At 44.3% G+C, this 25,631-nt stretch overlaps 2 protein-coding genes across 4 annotated transcripts in view; one reads left to right on the top strand and one right to left on the bottom strand.

The window, feature by feature from the left end:
* Nucleotides 1–466: 466 nt before the first annotated feature.
* LOC120443983 (zinc finger protein jing) overlaps nucleotides 467–25,631 on the bottom strand; it is a 114,581-nt gene continuing 89,416 nt past the window's right edge. Inside the window, exons 1-7 of one of the 3 annotated variants that reach the window (XM_044005719.1) lie at nucleotides 6,979–7,111; nucleotides 5,121–6,757; nucleotides 3,293–4,898; nucleotides 2,666–3,227; nucleotides 2,454–2,601; nucleotides 1,925–2,102; nucleotides 467–1,864 (exon numbers count right to left, since the gene is read on the bottom strand). In XM_044005719.1, the coding sequence (XP_043861654.1) occupies nucleotides 1,429–1,864; nucleotides 1,925–2,102; nucleotides 2,454–2,601; nucleotides 2,666–3,227; nucleotides 3,293–4,898; nucleotides 5,121–6,633 (4,443 nt within the window). In that variant the 5' untranslated portion in view covers nucleotides 6,634–6,757; nucleotides 6,979–7,111 and the 3' untranslated portion in view covers nucleotides 467–1,428. Of the gene's footprint in view, nucleotides 1,865–1,924; nucleotides 2,103–2,453; nucleotides 2,602–2,665; nucleotides 3,228–3,292; nucleotides 4,899–5,120; nucleotides 6,758–6,978; nucleotides 7,112–25,631 lie in introns of those variants that run through there. The other 2 variants (XM_044005718.1, XM_039623457.2) reach the window with 2 other exon arrangements.
* LOC120443985 lies at nucleotides 18,843–19,893 on the top strand. Its single transcript, XM_039623458.2, has 3 exons — nucleotides 18,843–18,997; nucleotides 19,052–19,240; nucleotides 19,301–19,893. The coding sequence occupies exons 1-3, from the start codon at nucleotides 18,946–18,948 to the stop codon at nucleotides 19,558–19,560; spliced, it is 501 nt and encodes a 166-aa protein (XP_039479392.1). The 5' UTR covers nucleotides 18,843–18,945; the 3' UTR covers nucleotides 19,561–19,893.

The raw sequence follows: 25,631 nt of genomic DNA, 5'->3' as shown, positions 1-25,631 counted from the left end.
GGTAAGCTTAAATTACTTGAGGGGCACAGATACGCATCTACATCTACGTAGGACAACACTCAGATATATTTAATATGCTCGATTCGAAGCGAGTTTTTATTGTGCAACATAGGGCAAGTGCTGGATCAGGAATTAGGGTATTAGCAGTTATAATCATTTCTGGCTCCGCCGATGCCGCACACTAAATTAATCAGTCGTTCCTAACAACTGGCTTCTTGTTGTTAAATTACATATTTGGCAGTGGTGAGTACTCTTTTAGTCATGTTTGTGATTTTCGTTTTCATTTGTATTTACTTACTTTAAAAACATGCAAATTCATTCGCAAAGAAATTTATAAGAAACGTTTATCGTTTAGCTCATTCATACGCTTCAAAAGTTGAATTTGAGAGTCGGAAACGTTTAAAAAGATGAAAATGACATGGTTTTTTTGTTTGTCCGTAAAATCATAAAAAATAAAAACATGGGATTTTATGTTATACTTCGCTTGTAGATTGTTGATCGATCTTTCGAAAACTTTATTTTGCATATTTCAAGGGGTTTTTGCCTTGGCTAATTTCTAAATGAATAGTTTTAATGTATGTTTAAACGCGAAACTAGTAAATGCTATTTTATTTACAGTATGCATGATGCTTTACCGCCTCTTCAACCCATAACAAATCGATTGAGAGACGCTGATGAGTTGGCGAAAGATGCATATGATTTGCACTAAATTAATGGATAATCGTCTTGGGCTTGGGTCTAACTTAAGCTAAATCTTTTGCATTGCTGTTCGAGTTGAGTACAAAACGTTATACAAATATTTCTCGTATTTTTAGCGGTAAATGCTTCAAGTCTTCTGTTCTTCCACGTCACTTTACTATTCTTAAACATTAACTGATCAGTTGTGCGCGTAGATTTTCCGCTTTCAGTGTAAGTTTGGCCAGTTTCTAAGAGTACAATAAAATACTACAGGGGCAACAAAAAGAACACAAAATGTAACTTTAATTTTGTTAATTGATTAACATAAACTTGGCTTACAAACAACTGTTGTCCAGTCGGCCATTCCCACGTGAATCTTTACTACAAACTAAATTAGAACTAGAAACGAGGACATTTGTTCATAACAGCACTTGCTAGAACGCGTGGGTGGGTTGCGATTAGGTGGCCACTAAATGATTCTGACTTTTACTCTTAATTCCATCCGAATATATGTACAACGGTCGATAAACGAAACGTGGATGGAATTAAAAACTAAACGGCTGGTTACGCGCACCAAAGAAAACAAAAACAAACAAAGCGGGAGTACTTATAATTTCTATACATTAATGGATGCATGTAGTAGTAATTTACTTGAGTCTTATACTAACTAGTCTACTTGTCACTGTTTACTCGTTTGTCGTTTGTTTTTCGGTTTAATAACTTAGAAAATACTATAAAACTGCTATGACCCTAAATGGGCACTAGTGCGTCCGTTGGAACCAGCTTTTCCCTCGCGGGCGGTGTCATTTTGGGTGGTTTTCGCGGATGCTTACGCCTCTGTTGCATCTGCAGCTTGGCGATGCTAAGTACCTGCTGATAGCTGGACACCGTCTCACAACTTGCACTTCGCGAACTACTGCTACCATCTTCCTCTTCATCTTCATCCTCTAATTCCTCGCCTTGATCCCCATCGTCGTCGCAGTCGCTGCCGCTCGCCTCGCCGATCTGCTGCTCATTCACATTATAATCGTCGGCAAATAAGTGAGAGTCGTAGCGTAAACGGAAAGCCGTGCTGAGCAGGCTGTCCACGCGAGTTTTTTCGGCTGGCCGCATTTGCTTGATGTGCAGTACCTTAGTGTGCTGAATCGTTCGGTTTAGACAATCCGGCAGCCACTCGTCGGAAATGCTGTTTGGTGAAATAAAGAATGAGCATCTCGGAAATATTGAATGCTTAGGGTTAACTTACATCTCGCGCGGTGACCATCGGACGAAGCACTCGTAGCCGCCTTGGCTATTGCGGCGTCGCATCATGCACTGCCCCTGGAACTCGATGGCCTGGGCACCGTTGGTGAGTGTACTAATCTGGCGCAGGCGGTGCTGTAGCCCCTCCATTATGCCCGTGTCGAAGAAGTCAAACATGCGAGCTGTAAGTTGAAATGTTATATTAGATATTGATAAATCTCATATTGTTTCGTAAGTTTCAATTGCTTAGCTTAAAGCTAAACAAACATCTTTTTATAAAAATGTTACATTGAATCACCTAGAATACGATATTATTAATACTACACTATTTAGTTTAGTAGAAACTGCTGGCTATATGGACTTAGTGATTGCAAATAAAGAATATAGATATGTGATTTTTTTGGGTTTTACTGCGTTACAAGCTTTTAAGTTATGTTGTATTATGTGTATATCTTTCAAGTTGGATCTTTGGCCTGCTCTTTGTAGCATTTAATAAATATTTTATTAAATTATGTTTCTAATGTTTTTTTCACCTGAGAACGGCTGACGGCGATATCGGAGCTTCTTGCCATTTTTACGGAGTTGTTTGGGTACTGGCGGATCAGAGGTGCGCTTGCTTGTGCTTTCCCTTGCATTGTCAGTGGCATTAAAATGATTGTTAACATGCTTTTGCAACGCCAACTAAAAAAAAAAGATAAATAACCGGATTATAGACGTGTACACAACGTATTGGATTTGTACCTACTTGTGAGCCAAACCGTAGGCCGCAGCCCTCCACGATGCACTTGAATTGTTTAGAGCCACCATGGGAGAGCACGTGACGCTCCAGCCAGCGACGAGAGCATGACTCCTTGTTATACACTTTGCAGCCCACCCAAAGACAGGCGAAGGGACCTGTTTGTGTATTGACGTGGTGCGTCTGCATGTGGTCTAGCAGCTTGGAGTTGCTCTCATGCTTTTTGTTACACTTGTCCCAGTAGCAGACGCCGTCATGCCGCTTTGCGCCTTTGCCGCCAGTTCCTGCACCAGCCGGAAAGCGTATGGTCTTTGGCTGAGAGAGGATTGGAGATATAGCGCTCTTTGGCAGACTTTTGCTGGTGGCTTCCACCATCGCAATGTCCACCACAGTACTGGGCGGAATAGACCCGGCAGTGGATGCAGAACAGGCGGGCGAAGGAGCGGCAGAACAATCGTCCGGAGACGCTGGGGATGGTGCATTGCTGGCCAGTGAATTGCTGTCGGAAGCGGCGGATGAAGAGCTGCTCGCTGCAGTAGTGGGTGGTCTCACAGAGGCAGATTTGGAGGAACTAATACGTAAATATTTTGAGATTAACCAACATTTCTTAATATAATAATTATTGATTGTACTAACATGGCATCAGCAATTGAATTGCTGCTCTCGCTGTTACTCAGACTCCCACCGATTCCTGACTCGGGCGTGGGCAGGTCCCTTAGCCGCTTGTGCGTCTGATGAGTTTCCAGCGAGGCCACCGACTTGTCGTCCTCTTCATCGTAATTGCTACTCCCACTGCTGCTTCCCCCGCTGACCGTGGAAATGGGAGTGGTAGTATCCTCACTCTTGGTCAGAGGAAGTGTCGGGAGTGGAGGCGAGTCTGTGGCTTGAGAGCAGTCGTCGCCACCGCTGGATATGCATGACGAAGTAACCAATTCACTTAGCATATCAGTTTGGCTAGCAGCCCGCCGGCTGCTGCCACTCAAGTTGCTGGCCGCCGGCGAGGGTGACCCCAAGCCGGAAGGCGATGCTGAAGGTGAGGGTGAAGGGGCGGGCGTGGAGGCTTCTAGTGAGAGATCAGCTGCCGAACTAACCGAGTGCGAGTAAGAGCTGCTGCTACAGGAATTTGAGTTTGAGTTGCTATTGGTGCAGTCTGGCAATATGTCGTGCTTCAGCGTGTCGACCTCCGATTCCGGTTCCCTCTTGGGCAGCTGCCCGGCGAAGCTCTGTGGCTTGGGTGATATTGTAGGTATTGAGGAAGAAGTCATGGAGCTAGTTTGGGAAGCAGGCTCCGTTGTTTCCACCTTGATCTTGCTGAACGCAGACAGGGTGCAGGAGTTTGACGTGGAGAGGGCCGGCGAAGATCGCATACCGTGACTTCCGTTGCTACTGCTGCTGGGTGAACTGAACGGAAGCGGCGTCAACGGTTGCGAAACCTTGGCCACCAGCTTGGAGTTCTTAACCAGGTCAAAGAGATCGGGAGCACTGTTGGCTAGCTTCATTGTAGGTCCTTGCTTCGAAACGCTCAGTGTTGGAGTCAGCTTCGAGGGTGCGATGCTTACTAGCGGTGGTGTTGGTGTGGGTGTGCTTGTGCTTGTGGGGACTCCAGTGGTTCCCGTACTCTTGCGAAGCTGACCCAGCTCCTTGGTAGCAGACGTGGGCACCAGAGGAGGCGGCGTGGTAGGCGTTGCGATTATCGGCGCCGTCCCCACTCTGCCCTTTGCGGTCAGCCGCTTCTGGTAAGGCTTGGCGGCGGGCAGTGATCGTTTGGCCGCTGGCGAAGATACGGCAGCCGGAGAGCACGCGGGCATTGAGGAAATCGTCACAAGTGGAGGCGGTTGCGTTGAACTGTGCAATGGCGGCTTCACAATCGCTCGCTGAGGCTGTATGGCAGTGTTGTTGATAGTGCTTAGATTATTCGAGGCATTATGGTTGTTACTGTTGCTGGCAGTCGAATTGTTGGCAGTGTTCAAATTGGTATTGTTCGTAGCTGCCAATGGCGGCGGCTGAGTGGCAGTGTTCGTACTGTTATTGTTTGTGGCTGCCAGTGGTGGCGGCTGTGTGGCAGATATGATTTGTTGTTGCTGGTGCTGTTGGTTATTAAGAGCTATCTGCAGACTCATTAAGTATCCAAGGTACTCGGCCGAGTTGACAATATATAATTTGTTATCTTTGAGTCCAACTTGTTGATTGTTAAGTGGATTAACAAAGTTCATGTTGCCGCAAGAATTGGAAGCCATATTTTCTGCAATGGCAAATTAAGTTTAAGCGATAAATTCGAGAACTAAAACCGTCCGATATGGAGGGAAGAGTAAGCTTTTAGACCGATTTTTTCGAGCTCAATAATGCGTAATGGCTCTGCGAATTCTGTTTTATTCAAACCCAATTTGTAAGGCAGCCGAATTAGAAGCTTAGACATTCCCACTTTCGGAGTTTATATAATAAACATAAAATATACTATACTTACCGTTTAAACTCATGTTGTTCTGTCTGGCCAGAAGCAATTGATGATGGAGATAACTTCCAGCTCCCGGAATGGCTTCAATGGGAAACTGTCCATTAGCATTGGGTAGGCCAAAGGGATTGCCCGCCGTGGCTAAGTTAAGCAGTCCAAAAGGATTGCCAGCCGGCGCCGCCGCTGCTGTAGCCGTGGTGGCCGTCGTCGTCGTGGCCGTGGTCACCTGTTGCAGCTTAAAGACAGTGCCGTTCAAAAAATATTGGGCAGCAGCTGCCTGAGCAGCCTGCGCCGCCTGGGCGGCCGCGTTATTGGTGGCCGCCGCGGCCACTGCAGCTTTGGCCACGTTGTTCAGCTGCATAATATTGGCGGCGGCCGCCAGCTGGGGCGGAAGCTGGACTAGATTAGGCAGCTGCACGGGCAGCTGGTAAAGCGTGGGATTAGCTGGGGCGGGCGTTGGATTTAGTGCTGGTGTTGGGGCGGGTGTGGTGGCCGCCACGGGGGCGGGTGGTGAGATCTGTTTATGCTTCAAGGCGGGGCTCGTTACTGGCGGTCGGTATACCATGGCCGCCTTTCCCTGCTGCTGCTGCTGTTTCATCTCCGGCGTCCTGGGTGCAATGGCCACGTGCTTCTTCGTTGGTGATTTGCCCGTATTTGAGGCATTCGAGGAGCTAGACGAAGGAGACGAAGAGCTGCCTGAAGATCCACTGCTGGGCGTCTTGCGTAAATTTGGTGCCACCTGCGCAATCTTGGCCGGCTGCTTGGTGCTGCGTTCGATCTTCTTGAGCGCCGGGACGGGCAAACTGGGACTGGCAGTGACCACGGGCGTGACAGGAGGCGCAGGTGTGACTGGGGCCACTGGAGCTGCCGTGGGCAAGGTCTTGGTTGCCTGATGCTGCTGTTGTTGCTGTTGCTGGGCCTTCTGTTCCTTCAGCTGCGATAGGATATTAAAGTACTTGTTGAGCGAGGCGGTGGTTGCGGGCGTGCTCATCGTCAGCGTGTTGGCCGGATTGCTTTGCTGGCCGGGCTGCGGGGATAGCTTTCCGCCGCCAGGAGACGGCTTCATTTGGGATTTAAAAAAACCGGTGATCTTGGTCTGCGACTCCTCCATGGCGGCCACTTTCAGTCTTTTGCTTGCGTCAAAGGAGCCGGGCAAATCGCTGCGCGCCTTCTTAGCCGCCGCGGCTCCTCCGCCGATTAAGCAGGAGCCTTCACCGCTCAATCCTAATGACGCTCCAGATCCGGCAGCAGTCCGCTTGTTTTTGTTGGCCGAGGCAGCGGGTACGGCAGTGGAGGTGCTGCCCAGACTAGTGTTCCACGGCCACTGGAGCGTGGGAAGGAGGCTGGGGTTGCCGTGGCGCTGAGGCGTCGTCGGCTTGGACATGACGCTGGTTGGGCTGTGCTGGCTGGGATGACTGTGGTGGATGGCTGGCGGAGGTGGCGTTTGACTGGCACTGCTGGAGGGCGGAGATGCGGCCGCTGTTGTGCTGCTGCCACTTGCGCTCCCATGGATCTGTGGCGGCATTTTGGCCAGCGGGTCGGGCGGATCGCTCAGTTGCGAGTGCGCACTGTACGGGGAGCCGGGATCGGACGCATCCTCACTGGAGCCCGTGCTGGAATCCGCGCAGCTCAGTGAGGTGGCAACGCCGCTGCAAAAAAGGAGAAGGGGAACTTGATAAGTACGGGTGTTATCTTGCGCTGGGGCTACACTACTGATACTCTTAGGGATTTCGGTGGCCTCTACTGTGGCTATAGCTGCCTCAGTTACAGCCACACCTTTTGGACGCTGGCCAAGGGAAGGGGAAGTAGATTAAATATCTTGTGGAGGGACTATTGCCTGGTAATTTTAATTCACCAACATGACAATTACATTGCTTTGCACCTTTAATATGTTTTTGTTTATTCTTTTGTCTTTTTTTGCACGCCTTTTTATATTTTTTTTTTCCTAGATTGTTTATTTGCCTGGCAGTGTTGGAAGGCGACTCAATTAGTTCGTGGATGTTTATTTCCCAGCAGTGTTAGAGAATGTGCAGCGAATGCTGTAAGCTCTAACAGAGCGTCTAACAGCTGATAAATTTCCCAAAACAATCGAAACTGAGTTCAATAACAGGCGCGGAAATATAAAAACTTTATAATACATATAAAAAAAAAACAATTCACACGGATGTTTATACAAAATATTTGAATTTGAAGAAACAGTAAAAACTATGTAATCGATTTCCACAAGAAATTGGTCAACGGACCAGAGCGAAAAGAGCGCCAGAGAGAAAGAGAACGGAACAAACTCACACAAAACGGGTCGATAAACGAAAGCATAAAGTAAACAAAAAAAACTGGCGAGAAAGAGCAAACAAAAAGGAAGAAAAAACTCCCTCTCCTTTCTCACTCCTCGGTCATACCGCATCACCATCTCCCTCGCCATCTCTTTCTTTATTTTACAACAACATCGATGAGAAGAAGAGGCATGGAGGCATGGTAAGGGCCGCAATCTAATGCGGGAAAATTTCAGTTTCAGGTAGCCCAAGTCGCGTGTGTGTGTTTGTGCGGTTCGGTTAAACACATGTACATGCATACATACGGAGAGAGGAAAAAACCAAACGACAAGTATACAAAAAATCCTCTAGTTACACAAAAAGGGTATTTTTCAATTCGAGCAGCTTTCCTAGTACACGAAAGGAAATACAAATAAACACTTTTTCACTTTTGAAAAGAGTCCAATTGATATTTTGTACCTTTTAAAGTGGTGATAATTAAAAAAGAGCTTATTTAACAACTAAACATTACTAAATTTGATTTACAAGAATTCAAGATGATTTAAAAATAAACTCAACGTGTAAACTTTAAGGACTGTATAAATTCAATCCTATTAATCCGTAAATAAAATAACTACATATACTACTACTACTTTCAAGTAGACCCTATATTTGCAAAATATTTTTTTAAATACTTAATTTAATTTCTAGCTTGAGAGGCGTGTTAAGAGAATTATTCATGCGAGCTTCGCTTCTATGCCCGTAATCAGATTTTTTGGACTGGGATTTCCCGGGTTTTTTGTTTTCCGTCGGCATTCCGATCAAATATACCAAACAGTAATCAATGTCGAATGCAACAAAAAGAGAACTCATGAAATGGAAACACATTTTATTTTATGTTTGCCTACTCCGCGAGATACCCACAGATTACGTCGACCCAAAACTGCTTTTGTGATAAGCCTATTACGGCGGATTGTTTAACTGCGTCCATCTTCCTGGTGCATTTTTGTGATTTTTTAATGGGGTGGACGACCCCGACCATTTTTCGTTTGCATACAACCACACTTTTTTTTATTTACGGACACAGAAATTTTTAGGGTTTTATTTCTAACAAATTGAATTACACGTACAATATTGGGTCTACTATTACTTTCAATCATTCATTTCATCGAGTTCTAAATATCGAGATAGGTTATAAGCAAACATCAAATTTTAGCATATTTTTTATTACTTGCTTAATTTGAAGATTTATAAAAGTTGAATTTCACTTATGTGTAACTTTTGTTAATTTTTCAAATCAAATAAGTATAGTATCAAATAAAATGCAAATACACACGTGCTGCCGTTTTCGTTTCAATTGTTTTACGGAAATTACTTTAGTGATCCTAGAAATAGTGAGTTACTATAACAGTTAAATTCATTAGTTTGTTTCAAAAATCGCATCTCCTTTAAACTACACTTTGTATCTTTGACTGGCAGTTAATATAGCCTAACACTTTAAACGCCATAATTAGACACTTTCTGTTCTCCGACGGCAATATCTAAGGGCCTAAAATTCCACTCGCCCGTTGCAAATTACAAATGTAGTGGCACTGAGCCTGAGTCCTGAGTAGAAGTTATCCGATATTTATGCAGTAGTCCTTTGGTAGACGGCGCCTTTCAATTGCACACGTTTATTATGCATTCAACGCAAAGTTGATGCTTAAATTATGCACTCTATTTAATTTTCCAGCCATAAGCAAAGCTTTATGGCCCCTATTCACACACACAGGGGTCATATTAAATTCATAGAACGAAGTCCGCACGGCAAAAGCGGCAACAATTTAAATTTTATTTGAAAATCCCATTAGATACACACGCACACACCGAAAGCGACTTCCATTTCCGCCAGAAGTTGCCTTTGTCGTTTGTTTGTGTGCGTGGCTCGGATGTGGGGGTGTGTATCCAACACACATACGCACACACACACACTCGCAAGGCATGAATGAAAAAGGCAATGGGTGGAGGAGGGGGTGGCGCAAAAATCATTGCATATTTGCTTGGGCAAACAACAACAATTGCACACAATTACACACACACACGGCCGCGAACAGCGACAGACAGCAGTTATTTAACACGTGATCTAAACGGAATGTAAAGCATGCTGTAATAGTCGGGCGAAACTAAAAATGCAAGCTGAGGCAGCGCAGCTGCAGCGAGGCGGCAGAGAAACATGCGCAGCAGCAGAGAGGGAGCAATGCACGATTACTTTTATTTTGCTGGCGTATTCGTATTCTTTGGCTCAACGACTTCAGCCTTTCGTCGGTATACTAACGTTCAACGCTAACGCTATGCTTGTTCCCAGGCTGGCGATCCGATTCCGATTCCGATCCGTTTTTCTGTCAGCTTTTCCACACACACATACACACACACAACACAAACAGACGCACACACAAAAACAGCGACCGACCTTCAACTTTAATCTCGGTCTTAAACCATTTCGTACTCGTAATCGTTGCTGCTTTAATTATCCACACTAACACACGCGCGCACAATGGTGTTTCTACGGGCGGGCACGCGAAGCATAAATATTCACTTATCCAAAAAAGAGGCGGCAGCAGAAAAAATTCCCACCAATACACCGAAACCGAAGCCGAACCGTATCTGTATCTTTAACTTTATCTTCAATTCTGCTGCATTCCGCTTTCTGCAGGCGCGTCCGTCGCGTTCAAATGTTGGAGAGAAAATGGCCTAAAAACCTGGCTTTCTTCACAAGGAACAAAGGGAAAACCGACCGAGAATTTCCAAGAGAGAGAGCGGTCTCTCGGCGAAATATTCCCTGTATAATAATAATATTGGGAATCGAAAAGGGCATTTTCTGAAAGAGCGAAAGCGCTCTCTTTCGCTCTCACTCTCGCTGAGCTCCCTATGCTTCTGCCCATTATTATTATTATTTTTATTTATATTTCACTTTTGTTGTTGGCACGTTAAATATTTCCTGTTTGTCGTCGTCTCTCCGCTTAGTACCCGCAAACGGGAGCGATGGGCGGTGGGCGGGGCAGAGGTCGGTGGCAGCATTTCATGTTATGGTTATGGTCACGTACTACTTCCCTCCCCCAGAACACCCCCCCGCCAGCCATAACTTCCGTCTCCTTGTTACTTTGCATCATTTTACCTTCTATTCCTTTTCGCTGCCTGCCTCGGCGAGCTTAAATGTTTATCTAATTATTTAGACGTTCTCACTCGCTTCGGCGGGCGTGAAAAAATATTTTTATTTCCTTGCATAAATTTCAGCTAAATAAGACTCTAATATTTGCCAGCGACTTGAAATGATTGCTACTGTGCTTCTGGCGTTTTAATAGGTGACTGTGCGTAAACAGGATCAAGATTGTTATTTCTTCGGTTAATCCATTCAATTTCGATTTAAAAAAATTAATCGGTAGGAAAAGGCACAAGGTGAAATGTGCAGAAAGATTGTGAGAATTTGTATAGGCAGCTTTTTTTATGAGTTAAACGTTCGGATCAACTTTAATTAAAGATTAAGGACAATTACCCAACATTCGCGATATCCCTTATTTTAGTGAGATCTGACCGTGTCTGTCTATCCGTGGGAACTTTAAGATCTTGGAAACTATCAGTGTGGACAACAGTCCACGTTGTGACATTGATCCTGGATCTCAACTTTCTAGCTTTTATAGTTCCTGAGATCTCGACGTTCATACGGACGGACAGACGGACGGACGGACAGAAGTTGCTACCCTCTTTCTGTGCATTTTCTTCTGGCTATATCGATGATACCGATTTTAATTTACCCTGTTTTTCTGGTTTCCAATTTAACATAACATATTATGATCGAATCTTCAGCTTACAAGATTATCCAAAATTGGGAGCCTATGTAAATTGCCTTGACTTCGGGAGGAACGCGAGGTAGGTGGAAAAAAGTAAGCCCAACCTCTGTACGTGATTTTACCATTCTCCAACTCCAAAATAACGTATCCGTTTACGTCTCCAACAGTTTGATTAGGTATCGGTTCCAGCTTTTTTTTTGGTAATCAACATAAATTTTACCAATATGCCAGAAAGAGGACACGGGAATTGGATCTCCTAGTTTCGCATTCAACCCTACATGTCAACATATTTGTTTTCGCGTCAATTTTGATTTATGTTTGGCATAATTCCAGGCGTTATAAACTGTTTTTGACAGCCGAGATGGATTTGCATAGGCTTTGTGGGTGGTTGGCGGTCGTACCGCGTGTGTGTGACGTACGCATGAGTTATGGCTAGTACTTGCATCTATTACTTAGCATTTGATAAGGGTTCGTTTGTTATATGCTAATTTGGCCCAATCGCCCTCCGTTTTACATTAGTCGTGAGAAATGAAACTACAGTTAAATTAATAATTACAGTGGACGTCCTTGGTGCCTGTTGACATACGCATGGCTATTTGATCTCTTTTAAATAATTCAAATGCACAAAGTAACAAGCTGGACAATATGTTGAATTACATATACCCCTTTCAGTTGGCATTGACGTTTTTAAGTGGCTAACAACCAGAAGCACAGTGGCATTGTGGTATTCACAGTACATATTTCAATTTACCCATGCAATCCAATAAATTGTGCTTTAAGCAGTGATTATCCAACTGAACTATCACATCCAAAAACGGCTTAAATTTGATAAGCCAAGTTAAATGTCTGTCCTTACATTTCATGGTCCTCTTAGAACATGCGAAGGAAAGGAACGGACTTATCGCTTTGTTTATTTCTGCCAGAAACAACATCTCTTAGCCATTTGCGACTTCACAGGTCGGACTATTCAGACTCCACTTGCATCGTTATTAGAGTCGAGTAAACAGAATATAGGTCTTCCGGGAGAGCGCATACACTGTGTACTTAGTTGTGTGTACCTGCACTAGCATACATATGAGCATATGTATGAATATTCTGCCTGACTGGACCCCTCACGGCACCCCAATTATAACGCGCTAAACAATAAAGAAAATAATAATAAAACGCCAGTGCTCACACATGTTTGCCGTACACACCAGGCTGTGTGCGTGTGTTTGTCCTGAGCAACCCTCGCTAATGAAGCTGCAGCTCAGCTATGTTTGCACACGCAATTTGGCTTTGCCTTGCTCCTTTCTCGACAAAACCCCGGGAACCAGGACCTGCACCAGGACCTCAAACGGGAACTGAATGTGGATGTGGATGTGGTGTGGCCGAGACCAAAAGAGGGCCCAAGGATTATCACCAGCAGCAATAGACCGAACCGAACAGATCGAAAAACAAAAGGAGAAGTCCGCATGAGTCGAATAATTGATACTCTGTCCGTTGGCATAGCCCGAAGGGTTACATTTCAAATCGCACCGAGCATCAAAATAAGCGACAACTGTGTCCGTCCGCTCGTAAATTAAAAAAGGTTGGCTCGTAGACGAAACAACCATCTGACACAATAAAATAGGCTGTACAGATCAGTGGGGGTTAAGGCAATAAGAAAAAAGTGACTCTTTGTTTAAATATTAATTTTATTAATAACAAAGAGGAAGGCTGTTACATACTGTCAGATACCCATTACTATACCAACAGATTTATCTGGAACTTAGCTAAGGGACATTTACGAGTTAAATTTTATTATTCACGACCCTTTGACGTCATTGATCCAAAGACATTAGATTCTAATGATAAGAATATGTTTTTTAATGGTCTTTAATTGATAATTGTACGCTCTAAAACCTTTAAAAAGTGCCAGAAAACGTATTTTAAAAGTGCCGAAAAGATACCAAACAGGGTACCTGCCGTGTTTCTAACAGGAATTTTACTTTGTGAACGTTATATCGTGTTATATCGTTATAGATATCGTGTTTGGTTTATTAGTATTATTTGTTGAGCAAAAAATAACAAAATTAATTATGCGGCTTGTGAGAGTTATAGTGGGTGTTCCAGTGACAGTACGAAAAACATACGGACAGACAGACGGACTTGGCTAGATTGATTGGCCAGTGATCGTCATATACTTTATAAGGTCGGAATCGTTTCCATCAACCTGCTACATATGTACATACGTACTTTCTAACGAATCTACTATACCCATTAAAGTACGGGTACTCTGCTAATAGACCACTATTTCCGTATCGCGGTAGTGCCGACTATCAAAACCTTATTTCTTAAAATTATAATTCATTAAGCTAAGTTCGATTATATCAGAACCCAATCGCATGCCCTTCCTTTAAACAGTTGCGGTAGTTATCGGTGTACATGTGTTTCGATATATTATTTAAAACCAATGCCATCGCCTGGCTGCATCTGATACACGAAATCTCGCTTAAGCTGGCCAAACACTTGACTCAAGATAGATGTAACCGATGTTAGTTGTTGCTTTTGAATCGGTATTATATCAATTCGGAATATTTTCCATTAGCTACTCGGAAAACATCCTCCTCCAAACTTACGAGCAAACATACGTACATATGTGTACATATGCCCATCTATGAATGTTCTTAGTACAGTAAGAAGAAAGACTGGGTGGCGAAAGAGTGAGTGAGAGGGAGAGGACGTTTTGTTTGGCGGGAACAAATAGAAGTACAACGCCAAATCACAGCCTGCGGGCATCGTAGAAGACGCGTCGCTGTCGACGGCAGCGTCAACATAAAAACGCGCCGCCCGCTTGGTCCCCAAGCCCCTCTTTGGCCCCACTTCCGACCTTCTTGATACATTTGTTTTGCCATTGTTGATAGTTCTTTGATATCGATTGTCTCGCTTGCTCCATCAATCTGTCCGTCAAATCTGTCAATTTTCTCCCTCTCTCGCGCGAGTGTGTGAGCTCGTTGTTTGGCTGTGGCTTTCAGTGCTCATTGCACTCGCTGCGCTTTTTACCGTTTACTCGTTCGAGTTTGAAATGCATGCAATTGGAAATTATTTTGGAAAAGTGGCGAGAAAGGCGACACCTATGCATTGCGTATTATTGTCCAGAAGGGTGCAGATAACTAATCTGATCTGGGTACCTAAAGATATCAAAAGTTCCTTAATGTTGTACGATTAACACTCCCTTTGTTTCGGGTACTGTAAGTAACAAAAATGAAGTTATAAGACAAGAGGTTCATCCAACTCGCTACTTTCAATAGTCCGACCCTAAGATGTTTGGATCTTGAATCTTTCCTTGCAGTCCCCACATATTTACATTTTTTGATGAACATCAATAATATTCAACCTAATTATAGGGTAATGGAGTATTCGTAGAGTTTATGGCATGTGGTATTTTATCAGTATTCTGAAAGGAGAACCGTTTGGATCAACTAATTTTGTTTGATTTAAATGTGAAAAATGTTTGTAAAAATAATCCTCTTCAATTCTATAAATAAAAGACTAATGTACCTAATTATTATGTATTTATTTTATACTTTCTGTTAAAACCTTGTTTCTCCTTAGTAAAAGCTTCAAGTTATCTGTAGTATTTACATACATAAGTGGAAGAAGTCATGTATCTTTAAAGAAATTTGTTTTTTCCAAACGAGTGTGTAATGACTATAGAGTTTTACCAAAAGCGGTTGGAATAAAGAACCGTCAGTATTCAGTATTCCTTTACAAGAAATCCAATGAATTTCAAAATCCTCGCCCTAGAATCCCCATCTCCCATCCATCTATTCCCTCGTCCTTCACCACCAATTGCACTTTTTGGTCGGGTTAGGCTGTTATGTGTGGCCACCTGTGCCGGAATCGTTTTACATTGCATCTCACCTCTAATTGTCCTGCTCCTGCTCCTTAGAATACGGTCTCATTCTCCCACTTTTCACCTATACCCGTAGAACTTTTGTGTGGCTCCGTTTACTTGCACCGAAGTACGCCTTGGGGCGCAATAAAATGTTTAATAAATTGCAACAGCTCGGCGAAAGCAGCAAGATGAAGAGGAAGAGGAAGCGGAAGCCAGTGAGTGGAGAAGGAGCAAAAGGACGGGCGACACAGATGGGGCTGGTCAGGCGGAACAAGTCAACGACACATCCCAGATACAAACATATTCTAATGAAGTCAAAGTGAAAGAGCCCAACTGCGGCTCCCACACGTTTTTTGGTCAACATGGGAGGGCGGAGGGCGGAGAACGGGGGCGTGTCCGCGGCGAGATGTTTTGCTTGCTGGGCACGTAAAATGTATTGAATAATTACATTGGGCCGTCTAACGGCATACGAAATGAGCGAGAATCCGCACTCAAATTTGAACTCAAACCGATGTTGAATTCGAGGCCGCGACAAGTGGCGGTCCGGACATGGGCAACGCCCCCGTCGAACCACACACCTCCCATCTCCCACCTGCCTGGGGAACTTATCCTGCCGTCGACGTAATGAGCGCCACAGGAATTGGGAATTTCGAAGCGCAGCAGGAAATAAACTTTTTGGATGACTAAACCGCTCGGAGGGGAAAATGATAAAGATTGATGAATCGAATCCACAGAAATGCATTTCGCCCGGCAATCTGTTTCGTTGGAACTCAGACTGGAAACTGGGATCTGGGAACGGGGAACGGAGGGAGCAGGCCGATGGCCTTTAAGTAGTGCTAAAGTATCAATCAAAATGCGTGCGCTCGGAACAATCATGAAATTACTTTGAAATTTTCGAATGGCCAGTCAAGGTGAAAAAGACACAACTTGAAACCGAATACCGAATCCCAGTTCTGGCTCGGAATGCCTCCACACAGGCATCCGTACAAAGAGCCGAGAAATCGGTTACCAAATCGGAGAAAACAAAGCGGGAACACAAAAGATGATTTATCATTACAGGAGCGTGTAGGGCTAAAGAACTGGTGGACTTACAAATTGGATTGCCAGAGGGGATTGGAAAAATTAGCTACGCAAGGGGAAAACATCACGAGGTAGTGTAAAGCTAGGATCGAATACCCAGATTTATTTATTTATGTTAATAATTTATTGAAAAATGCAACAGGTCTTTTAGTTGTGTCTATTTGCCTCAAGTTAAACCAATGATAAACAATTAACAAAGCATAATATTTACGCATTGCCAGAAGTTACAGTCGAACTCATTGCGAGAAAGACCCACAAAATTCCTGACAAATGAAACATTTGGAGTTGACACAATTTCAATGCTTACGTTTTAATTTATTTAAAATCAATTTGACCAAAATCTTGGCCACTTTCTTTCGACTTTCAGACGAGTGAGTTCACAGAGGAAGTCGGGGTTGCTGTACTATGTATTTTCATATGAAATGAGGGGCTTGCGCAGCACTGAAAAATCCTGCATAATTTAATTGTCCTGTTGCTGGTTTTAGCCAGTCTGCCTCCAAAGGCTCCCTCCCACTTACTCATTCTGTCTGTCTCGGCTTCACTTCGTCTATCTGGTTTTATTTGTTGCCTTATTGCTTGTGAAAATATTTGTTCGGAGATGTTCGACACTCAGTGAAATACCTCTAGTTTGAAGCTTTCAAGACTTTTCCAACGAGATTTGACTTCACTGTTTATACATTCTAACTTTAAACCAGAGCGACTTCATGTATGTTTCTGGCAAGTGTATTACCTTTCTCCCAGTGTAACTGCGTATTCTGTTTGTTCACCAGACCCCTGTCACCTTGCCACTTGCAACAGAGTGCAACGTGCCACACTCACATATCCAGTCTCTTTAATTCAGTCGGCTTTCTGGGGAGTTTGTAGTTCGGAACCGAATCCATACACAACAAGTGTGTAGTTATAGTTATAATGTCCTAAGCCCCCTTCTTTTGGGTTAATTAAAGCTTGCTGGAAGGTGGAGAATCTTTGGGACTCCAGGTTAGTGCGAGTGTGCCTCTGGAGTTTGGGATTAGTCAGTGGGCTAGAAAATTCGAAGCAGTTTGATTGGGTCTTTATGGACATTCCGCATTTTATTAGAGCGGTGACCCCCACCTGCTGCGTTTACAGACAATTCCATTAACATTAAATGGTAAAGGAAGATTCTACAACTGTCGTTCTTCGAATGGGAAATGGAACCAGTCGAAGATCCGAGCTAACGATGGGTCCAGCTGATAAATTCAAAACAAAGGGGGCTCGGAGACCGGAGTGTTCCTCACTCACGCAACGGCAACTGAAATTTAATATCATTTTGAGTTTTTGGGGGATGACGACGATGATGTGTGCCCGATGCTGATAGTTATTGCTGTTGGAGTTCCCTATTATTAATGTTGTGTCTGGTGTCATTGTTGCTGTTGCTGTTGCCGTTGCCGTTGACGCTTTGTTGCTGCTGTCATGCGGGGTTTCTTCTCGATTCTTCGCAGACTCACAATTGATTTTGATTTCAATGTTTCCCTTCTTATGTGCCACGAACTATAGCTCCGCACCCTCCACGCGGGAGCTGCAATCGTGGAGTATTTAATGCTGGATGGAGGGAAACTTTTGTGTTACAATTTTTAATTAATACCGCAGAACACGCTGACTGAGAAGGCGGAGCCAATGCTCTCCACACGAGAGCGGATAAATTCAAAACTCAATTTGTATATTATATTTGAGCAAGGATCCCCGAGCAGAGTGCAGGAGTAAGAAAAGGACAAGAAAAACCGGTCATTGAGGCACATAACTAACTTCCCAGCGACACGGGAGAAGTCACTGGCATTTGCATATGAATGCCGAGAACGGAAGCTTGGAGAGGTGGAGATCGGATACAGCTCCAAGGAGCACTCACTCACACGTGAATGGAGCACCCACAGATGACTAACATGCACTCGTGCTCCTCTCGTCGTCGTCGTCGGGCACTTTCAATTGCCAGAGAAGTATTAATGGCAGCATTTGAATAACAATGACGTCGCCGAGCCAGTGTGGCTGATTCTGCAATTCAAATTCAAACAACTGCCAGTCACCGGAGAAGCAATACCTTCTAGTAGGCGTGCCAGTGCAAGTGCTGCAATTAAATCAAAGTCAGGGCAAATTTGAGCGACATTCGTAGAAGTGACATCTTGGGTGTTCCCGTCAAAACACGCAAGATTCTTCTTCAATCGAAAATACTATGGTTTGAAACGTACTCGATAATATGGTTGATTATTGCACATAAGTCACATAAGGCAAGAAGGCTTTCTTCATATACGCTTTAATGCAAGGTCAATAAATAAATTCTTGGGGTAGAAAATTACAATAACAATCCACAATGGTCTGGAAAATCCTATTGTTAAAGAACATTATGGAGGTCTGGAGGATGCAGTTCAGGAACTTAAGGCCTGGGAAGGCAAAATGTGCCTCGTTATTGATGTAGGCTTTTGGCTTCCTCTGATGATAACTGAATGCTGTTTTTTAGCGTCGATTTCCGAGAACCTTCGACCGATGGCATCCCACGTAGTATAATGAGCACCGAATTCAGGGAATTTTGCCATCTGGGCAAGAATTCATTAAAGATCAGCTGAATCAGTCTGAAGACTGCCTCTGAAATATGCAAACGTCATTCAGATGTCGTTAATTACATACATACGTGCGCTGCGCATGATCGCTGCTTTTTCAGAGAAGTTGGATGTGTAAATGTACTTCTTTAGATATAAGAGTATATTCGGTTCGACTAGCAAACTGGGTTTTATTAATTATTTTTGAACACACATCCCTTAGATGACATCGATAAAAACAGAAAAATTGTAGCTTTGATTTGAATTGATATGTCATCTGGCGCATTAAATGCCCTGGCTATTGTCTTGCTGTTGGTGCCAGGTAAGTGCTTATTTAATACATTGCGTTCTATATAACTATATTTTCATCTTTTAGGTACATTTTGTCAGTGCGTTGACTGTCACAAACACTGGAAGTCTCGTTGCAAGACCAACTCTACGGGGTATTACTGCGCTCCAGGTGCTTACATCCACCAATGGATGGTGCCATTGAAAGAGTATAATGCGGGCCTAAAGGGTTTTAACACCCCCTTTTCATCATGCACCCCGTTCCCCTTAGAAATAAGTTCAGTTCTCAGATCTTCATCCAAAACCACAAGCCCTCTTTAACACTTTCCTGCTGCAGGTTACGTCGAGACGTTTTGCTGTCTGTACTCACCCTTGGATGGCTGCCAGTTGGCCCTTAATCCGGGTATCTTCGATAAGGAGAAGCTACCTGTCACGAGATGTGAGGACTGCATTAAGCACTGCCCATGCTCGAACAAGGCAACACCACCTCTCAAGCCTTGGATCATGGTACCTCTTCTTGCAATATTGGCTATGCTAACCAAGTCGATCTACTCGACTCAAAATGCTCGGGCAAGATGCGGTGCACAACTTATTTGAGCATTGACAGTAGTTGAATGTGTGGGGAATTCATTGAAATCCGTCGAATACGATGATGTTTTTTATCCCTAAATGTCGACGAGGCTAACCAAGTTCAAAGCGAAGACAGTTGTACCTTTGGAGGATGTGCTGCAGTGAAGAGACCCTGCCAGCTAATAAAACTACAAATGATGTCCTTTGTCAATATCCTTCAGCTTTCAACTATTTGACCACCAAATGCTAGCTCTTGTGTTTGGAAAAAGCCTATTATTGAACCATTATTGTTTACTTATCCACACCTAATTGCTTCTGGCTACACTTAATAAAATAGCACAGACATGGCCACTACGCCATCGTCTTCGTCATCGCCATCGTCATCGTCGTCATGGAGGAGAAGTCATCTCCACCCCTCAGGAAAGAAGGCGGAGGTCTTGCTTGTTCGTTCGGTTTCCCACTTTGCGTTGGTCCACTCGCCGCTTCTCTGGCGTTTTCGTTCGGCCCGAGATTTGTTGCACCATCAAAAGGGATTCTCGAGTCGCCCCAACTCCCCGTACTCCCCTTGTCCCGCACTGCTCCACTCCCCTTGCCACTTCATTGTGTTCCAGCAGAGACAGTGGATTCGGAGCCTGGCTATTTGCTTGCCCGTCGTTCGTTTTGCTGTCTTCTTGTTTCTGGCTTGGTCTTTTCGTTCCGTTCCGTTCGCTTTTTCAATTTGGTGGGATGAAAAATTTCATTGGAATTGGATTTTATTGTGGGGCCCCCTTCTGATGGATTTTTTTTTGTTTTTTTTTTCGGTAGGTACAAATTGTGTGACGCTAATGGAGCATGCGGGCGGGCGAGTTCTTCGATTTTCGGGCAAAAGATGTTGGACATCGGACATCGTCCATCGACATGGCTCATTAGCTGAGAGATTAAAGTGGTTTCAATCACATTAAACTATTGAAATACTATCAATTCATTACAAAGCGTGCTGCATCCGTCAGAACAATTTAAAAAGGTCGCGTCGAGCAGAGTAATCATAGTTTTCTCAGATTTACCAGAACCTTCTTGATAAATGTTCCTGTATTTTCGACGATGCCTCTTTTTTCATTTCGTTTTCCCCCTGTCATTTCCATCCATTTCGAAGCCATCTATCTTGAGTGCTAATTGTAACGAATTTCCAACCCTCCGAGTGGAGAGGGGTGTGAATAGGGGATGCTGTCAATTGTTGTCCACAGTTTGCCCAACTCCGGAGGAGCAGATGGGGGAAGCTGGAAAAGTGGAAAATTTCTGGTTCTCCGGTTTTCCTGCACCCCAATGCCTCTTTGGGTTTCCCCCCCTCTCCGGTGTGCCGATGCATTTGTAGCAATGTGACAATTGCTAATTTAGCTGTGGGATCCGCCCCGCCCCAGCTGCAATTGGGGGCGTGGTCCAGGAAGTGCGTGACTCGACTGACTTGCAGTCCATGGGAATATCAATTGAAGAGGGGCTGGGAGAAAGAAAGAACAGGCAGCTGGGGATGGGGATGGGCGACTCGTCTATGAGCAATAATCAGGCTAATAAACATTTCATTCACAGGCCCCATTGAGCGGAGCCAATAATAGCAGCAACATGATGGCTGTCTGCATATGCCAAATGCTGGATTGGAGCCACGAAAACAATGACCCCAATGCCGCCGCCCTTTGGGGAACACATGGGGCGGACAAGACTGCAAGATTGCTTTCATTTTCATCGTTTGGCTGTCAAAATACGAGGGCTTCAGATATAAGCCGGAAATCACTGTTGATTTCTCGCCTAAATCACAAAATTATTTCTTCGATTCGTATAAGAAATCTATGGGTGTTTACATACCATTATGAGGCGGGTAATCATAGAAAGCACTAACTTATCATGCTCGAATTGCAAAAAAGAGAATTGCTCTACGTACCTGAAAGAAAAAAAAATTGCAGGCTTAGTGGATTGCTAAACTACATTTCTTTTCCAAAAATAACTTGAAGAGAGTTTCAAATCGCGCAGCACTGCGCAAAACAAATCAGACATCTGCACGCTGCAATCAAAACGAGAACAATAGAACAAGCTACAGTCAGTCTCCAATCACTGCAGTCCAACTAGCAACAACTCCACCCCATAAACTGGTTAATCCCACGCAAACCCTAACGATTAACCAAGCCGAACTGAAGCCAAACACCATCCCAGTTCCAAACTCCAGCCAAGCCGAACCGAAATGAAAATTGCAGACCAAAGAAGTCCAGATAACCTATACATATATCAGAGATACATAGATACAGCGACAGTAACGCCGTCATAAACGCCGCCAGTGAAAATAGAAGTAACAAACGTAAGAAAAGGACTCCATTTAAAGAAATAGGCTTCATCAGCTTGGATTGTATCTTGCTGAACTATGCTAATTCTTAGGAGTCATTAGAAAAATAAATATGTTCTAAAGTCGCACTGAATTGCTATCCTACTTTCCCTCAGTGCGCAAAAGAGAGTGAACACATTTACTACCGGCCAACAAAAAAGCAACAAAAAATGGCAGTAGGAAGGTTAGAGGTCTAGTCAAAAAGCCATCTCGAGGGTAGGGAAATCCCATAGCAGCGAAACAATCTAAATAAGCATATAGATGGGATTAAAGTTTACAAAAGGCCAACAAACAACATCAGCGTTGAAAGCGGCGTTGGGTATAAATAACTAGTGGATACCCTAACATTACGGTTCGGTTATTTCGTAGAAATAATAAAGATATGTATGACAAACATACGAGTAAGATCATTCAAAAGATGAAATGTTGTTTCACAGTATTCAGCTTTGTTGTTTTAAGTATAAATTTTTGATTTGTTTCAGATCGATTGAAAGAGGCATAGTACCCACTTGGGAGAGGCAACAAAATTGCATACCCAATGAGCGGCATGGCGGAAGTGGCGAGTGCAATAAAATGGGGGGCGGGAGTGCCACGCCAACTGTCAAAACTCCCACGATGTCCGACCCACTATGCACCCAGCGAAACCCTTCGGAGCTTCGGCGGAAGCGCTAACCCTGTGGAACGAACGGACGTCGGTCGATTGGCTGGCAAGAATGGCAACTTCTGAAGGGTTAACACGTGGACCACATCCATGTGCAGCTGCACATCGACGTCCACTACGTCGACGTCCGTGCTCAACAGGGTTCAATGGGGTTCAACGGGGCGGCTGATCCTGGTCCTGCCTGGGCATTTTGTATATTCAATTAGCGCCCGCTGCCATGTCGAACATTTCCGCTAGTTGGGGCCCTGAACGCTGGTTTGGGGCTTCGAGTGGTTTTGGGGTGAGCTCTGGCCGCCCACTTGTTTGCATTTCTAATGCAATTTGCGGCTGTAGCGCTTTTGCTGGACTGCCTGAACTGCCCTGCGCCCAAATTGTGTGGCGTGTCGTTCCCATTAGCACCTCAACGCTTATAATACATATTCATTAATGCCCAGCCCATCACGACTCCCCCATCGGCCGCCTACCGACGATCCTGCACACACGTGACCTCCTCGCGAGGGTTTAATTAACCTCCAATGGGAGCGGCCTTATCCGGAGACAATCTCTTTATCTGCGGTGTGGGAGGCAAAAGCTTTCCCCACTTCCTTATCCTTTAAAAGTGATCCGTGGCTTAAGTTAAGCTGATGCCCCAAGTCAAACTTGATTGACTATTGTAATTGTTGTGCACCCCCTCCTGTTCCTGTTCCTTCCAGACCCAAAACTGCAGACACTGATTCCGCCTAGGACAATCTGGTATCTGGTATCTGGTGGCCGTGCTCCTTTTTGTCTTGCACATTAGTTAAAGCTTGCGGCGGGCAATAACAACAACGAACCACTACCCAACACATCGAAACACTTAAGCGCAACACTTTTAATTTTACAGTACGCTGCAGAGCGAAGAGTTGGGTGGGTTGGGGCTAACCCTTTGTGGGTGGGTGGGTGAGTTGGGGGGGCGAGCTTGAAACTTATGCCCGGCACGTGGACGTGCGAAGAACATGACGCCCTCGGAGAGGAGGCACAAAAGACAGACTGTCGACGAGCGGGGACAAGACGGGGCATGCCGCATGCCAAACTATTAAATGCGATTTTCGGCAGTGCTGAAAAGGGGGTAGTCGAAATCAGAGGGGGGAGGGGAGGGGAGGGCAGGGCACCCTCAGCCGTCGGCACGCGCACAAATTAGTGAGCAGCAGATATGAAAGACTGGGCTCGTGCCATTCACTCACTCATTCACTCACTCCACTCACTTACTCACTCACTCACTCACTCGCATAGCCGCCAACGAGAAAACAACAACAATGGGGTTGCGTATAATCAAAAATTAACATAACAATACAGTGTACCCGAGCAACAACAAGTAAACGGAGGACAAAAGAGAGGGCAAGTGTTGCCGGGGCAGATACTCGAATGAAAAATACACGAATATCGAGATGAATTCACATGGCAAGAACTTAAAGCCCATCTTCGCTCTCCACTGAGCCCACAAATGAAAGGGTTAGCTTAGTTAAGGGAAACGGAGAGGGGAGGGGAAAGGCTATTCGATCAGGAAGGGAGGGGAAAATACAGACCTTTAAGCACGGCGAACGCACCAGGAAAGCGGTCTGGCTTCATCTTCTGAGCACTACACTGAGACTAATATCTACTACCTACTACATAAGAGTTTTGTGGTACTAGCGGGATCTTAAGATCCGCTCTCTGGCTTAAAACAGTGGGAGTTACAAAATAAGCCCCTATATTGCAAAAAGTATTTAAAATTAAGCGTATTTCAAAATAAAACAATCGCAACTCCCCATTTTAATCTAGAATGAAATACTTTTTAGTAGTTGCTTTTTACGAAAGTAAATACTTTTGAAATGCGCTAAAGCTCTTGCAAAATATGATAATTGCTTGGAAGGTACAAGTAAAACCAGCACAAAATTATTCTCAGTGCAATAAAAAAACCAAAACGTAGACGGGTAGGCAAACTGAGGAAGAGAGTGAGCAGGGAAGACAGAGACAGAGCAGACAGGCACGCACACAGCCGCACAATTCGATAAAGAAAATTCCCAGCGGGCACTTAATTTACTGCTTGGCGTTCCATTTCATGTCCATTTCCCAGGCTTCCTAGGCTTTTTCCTCGTGCAGCGGTGAGTACGCACTGTTGCCGTTTTTCTCTGCCAAAGGATCTTGTAGGGCTCTGCATTACCGTTACAAAAAATATCCTTTTAGTGCTCTTTTTTTTTTAGATCTTTAATGCCATTATTATGAAACTTTAATAATACACTCGTTACAGAAGGCAGTTAGTCAATGTTTCAAGAGAAGACTATCTGTTTGGAAAGTCGATGACACGGACTTGTTCACTATATACATATTTTATATATGATATGATATATTTGATATATATCTCGAATAGTTTCGGATCTACATACATATGTATGTGGCTATAGATCCGTTTACATAAACTCGATCCCCGGTCCGGCTTCACGTTTCATTGTGGCCAAATTGAATTGCTTATTGGGGAACTGACTTTTGATTCTTCTCCTTTTCCTCCTCCTTCTCCTCCTCCTTTTCCTCCTCCTCCTCCTTCTCCTCCTCCCACTCCTTCCCATCCTCTTTCTCCTCCTCATTCCCCCAATCCTGACCATTCCGATTTCTCTTCCACGCGTGCCACACACCCCGCAACTGAAATCCATATAATGAGAGCGAGTAAGAGCGCGCATTATGATAATAATAGTGTGCCAAATGCTCGTCCCGTGTTCCTTCCAGGGTTTTTTTCAGGGTTGCCAGGCAGTCGCAACCAAGGGTTGCAGGGCCCCTCAACTTCAGCTTTGAGTTGAGAGTGTGTTGTGCTTAGATTTTGAAAATATTTGAGTTATTTGAGGAATGCATTTGGCTGTGTTTGGCTTAATCATTTGTTGTTTTTTTCGATGGATGCTTAGCGTAGCTTACGGGGCACAACAATGAAAGCGATCCTGGCACGAAATGGCACTGATCTGTTTGCGGAATGTCGAGTATCTCGCTAAAGGGGTGGATATGAAAACTGAAAATTGGAATGGTGAAATCAAGGTTCAGGGCTCTGATATGTACATATGTACAGCTGGGTACTTTTTTGTACTAAACACTCATTTTCCAGCT

This window comes from Drosophila santomea, chromosome 2L, assembly GCF_016746245.2.
Source record: "Drosophila santomea strain STO CAGO 1482 chromosome 2L, Prin_Dsan_1.1, whole genome shotgun sequence".
Classification (NCBI taxonomy): Eukaryota; Metazoa; Arthropoda; class Insecta; order Diptera; family Drosophilidae; genus Drosophila; species Drosophila santomea.
The sequence above is the reverse complement of the archived record's forward strand: the minus strand, read 5'-3'. Positions and strand labels throughout refer to the sequence as shown.

Coding starts and splice junctions, on each gene's coding strand:
- LOC120443985 (XM_039623458.2), top strand. CDS start 18,946: ATGTCATCTGGCGCATTAAATGCCCTGGCTATTGTCTTGCTGTTGGTG. Junction 18,998..19,051: donor TGTCTTGCTGTTGGTGCCAG/GTAAGTGCTTAT, acceptor TTCATCTTTTAG/GTACATTTTGTCAGTGCGTT. Junction 19,241..19,300: donor CCCGTTCCCCTTAGAAATAA/GTTCAGTTCTCA, acceptor TTCCTGCTGCAG/GTTACGTCGAGACGTTTTGC.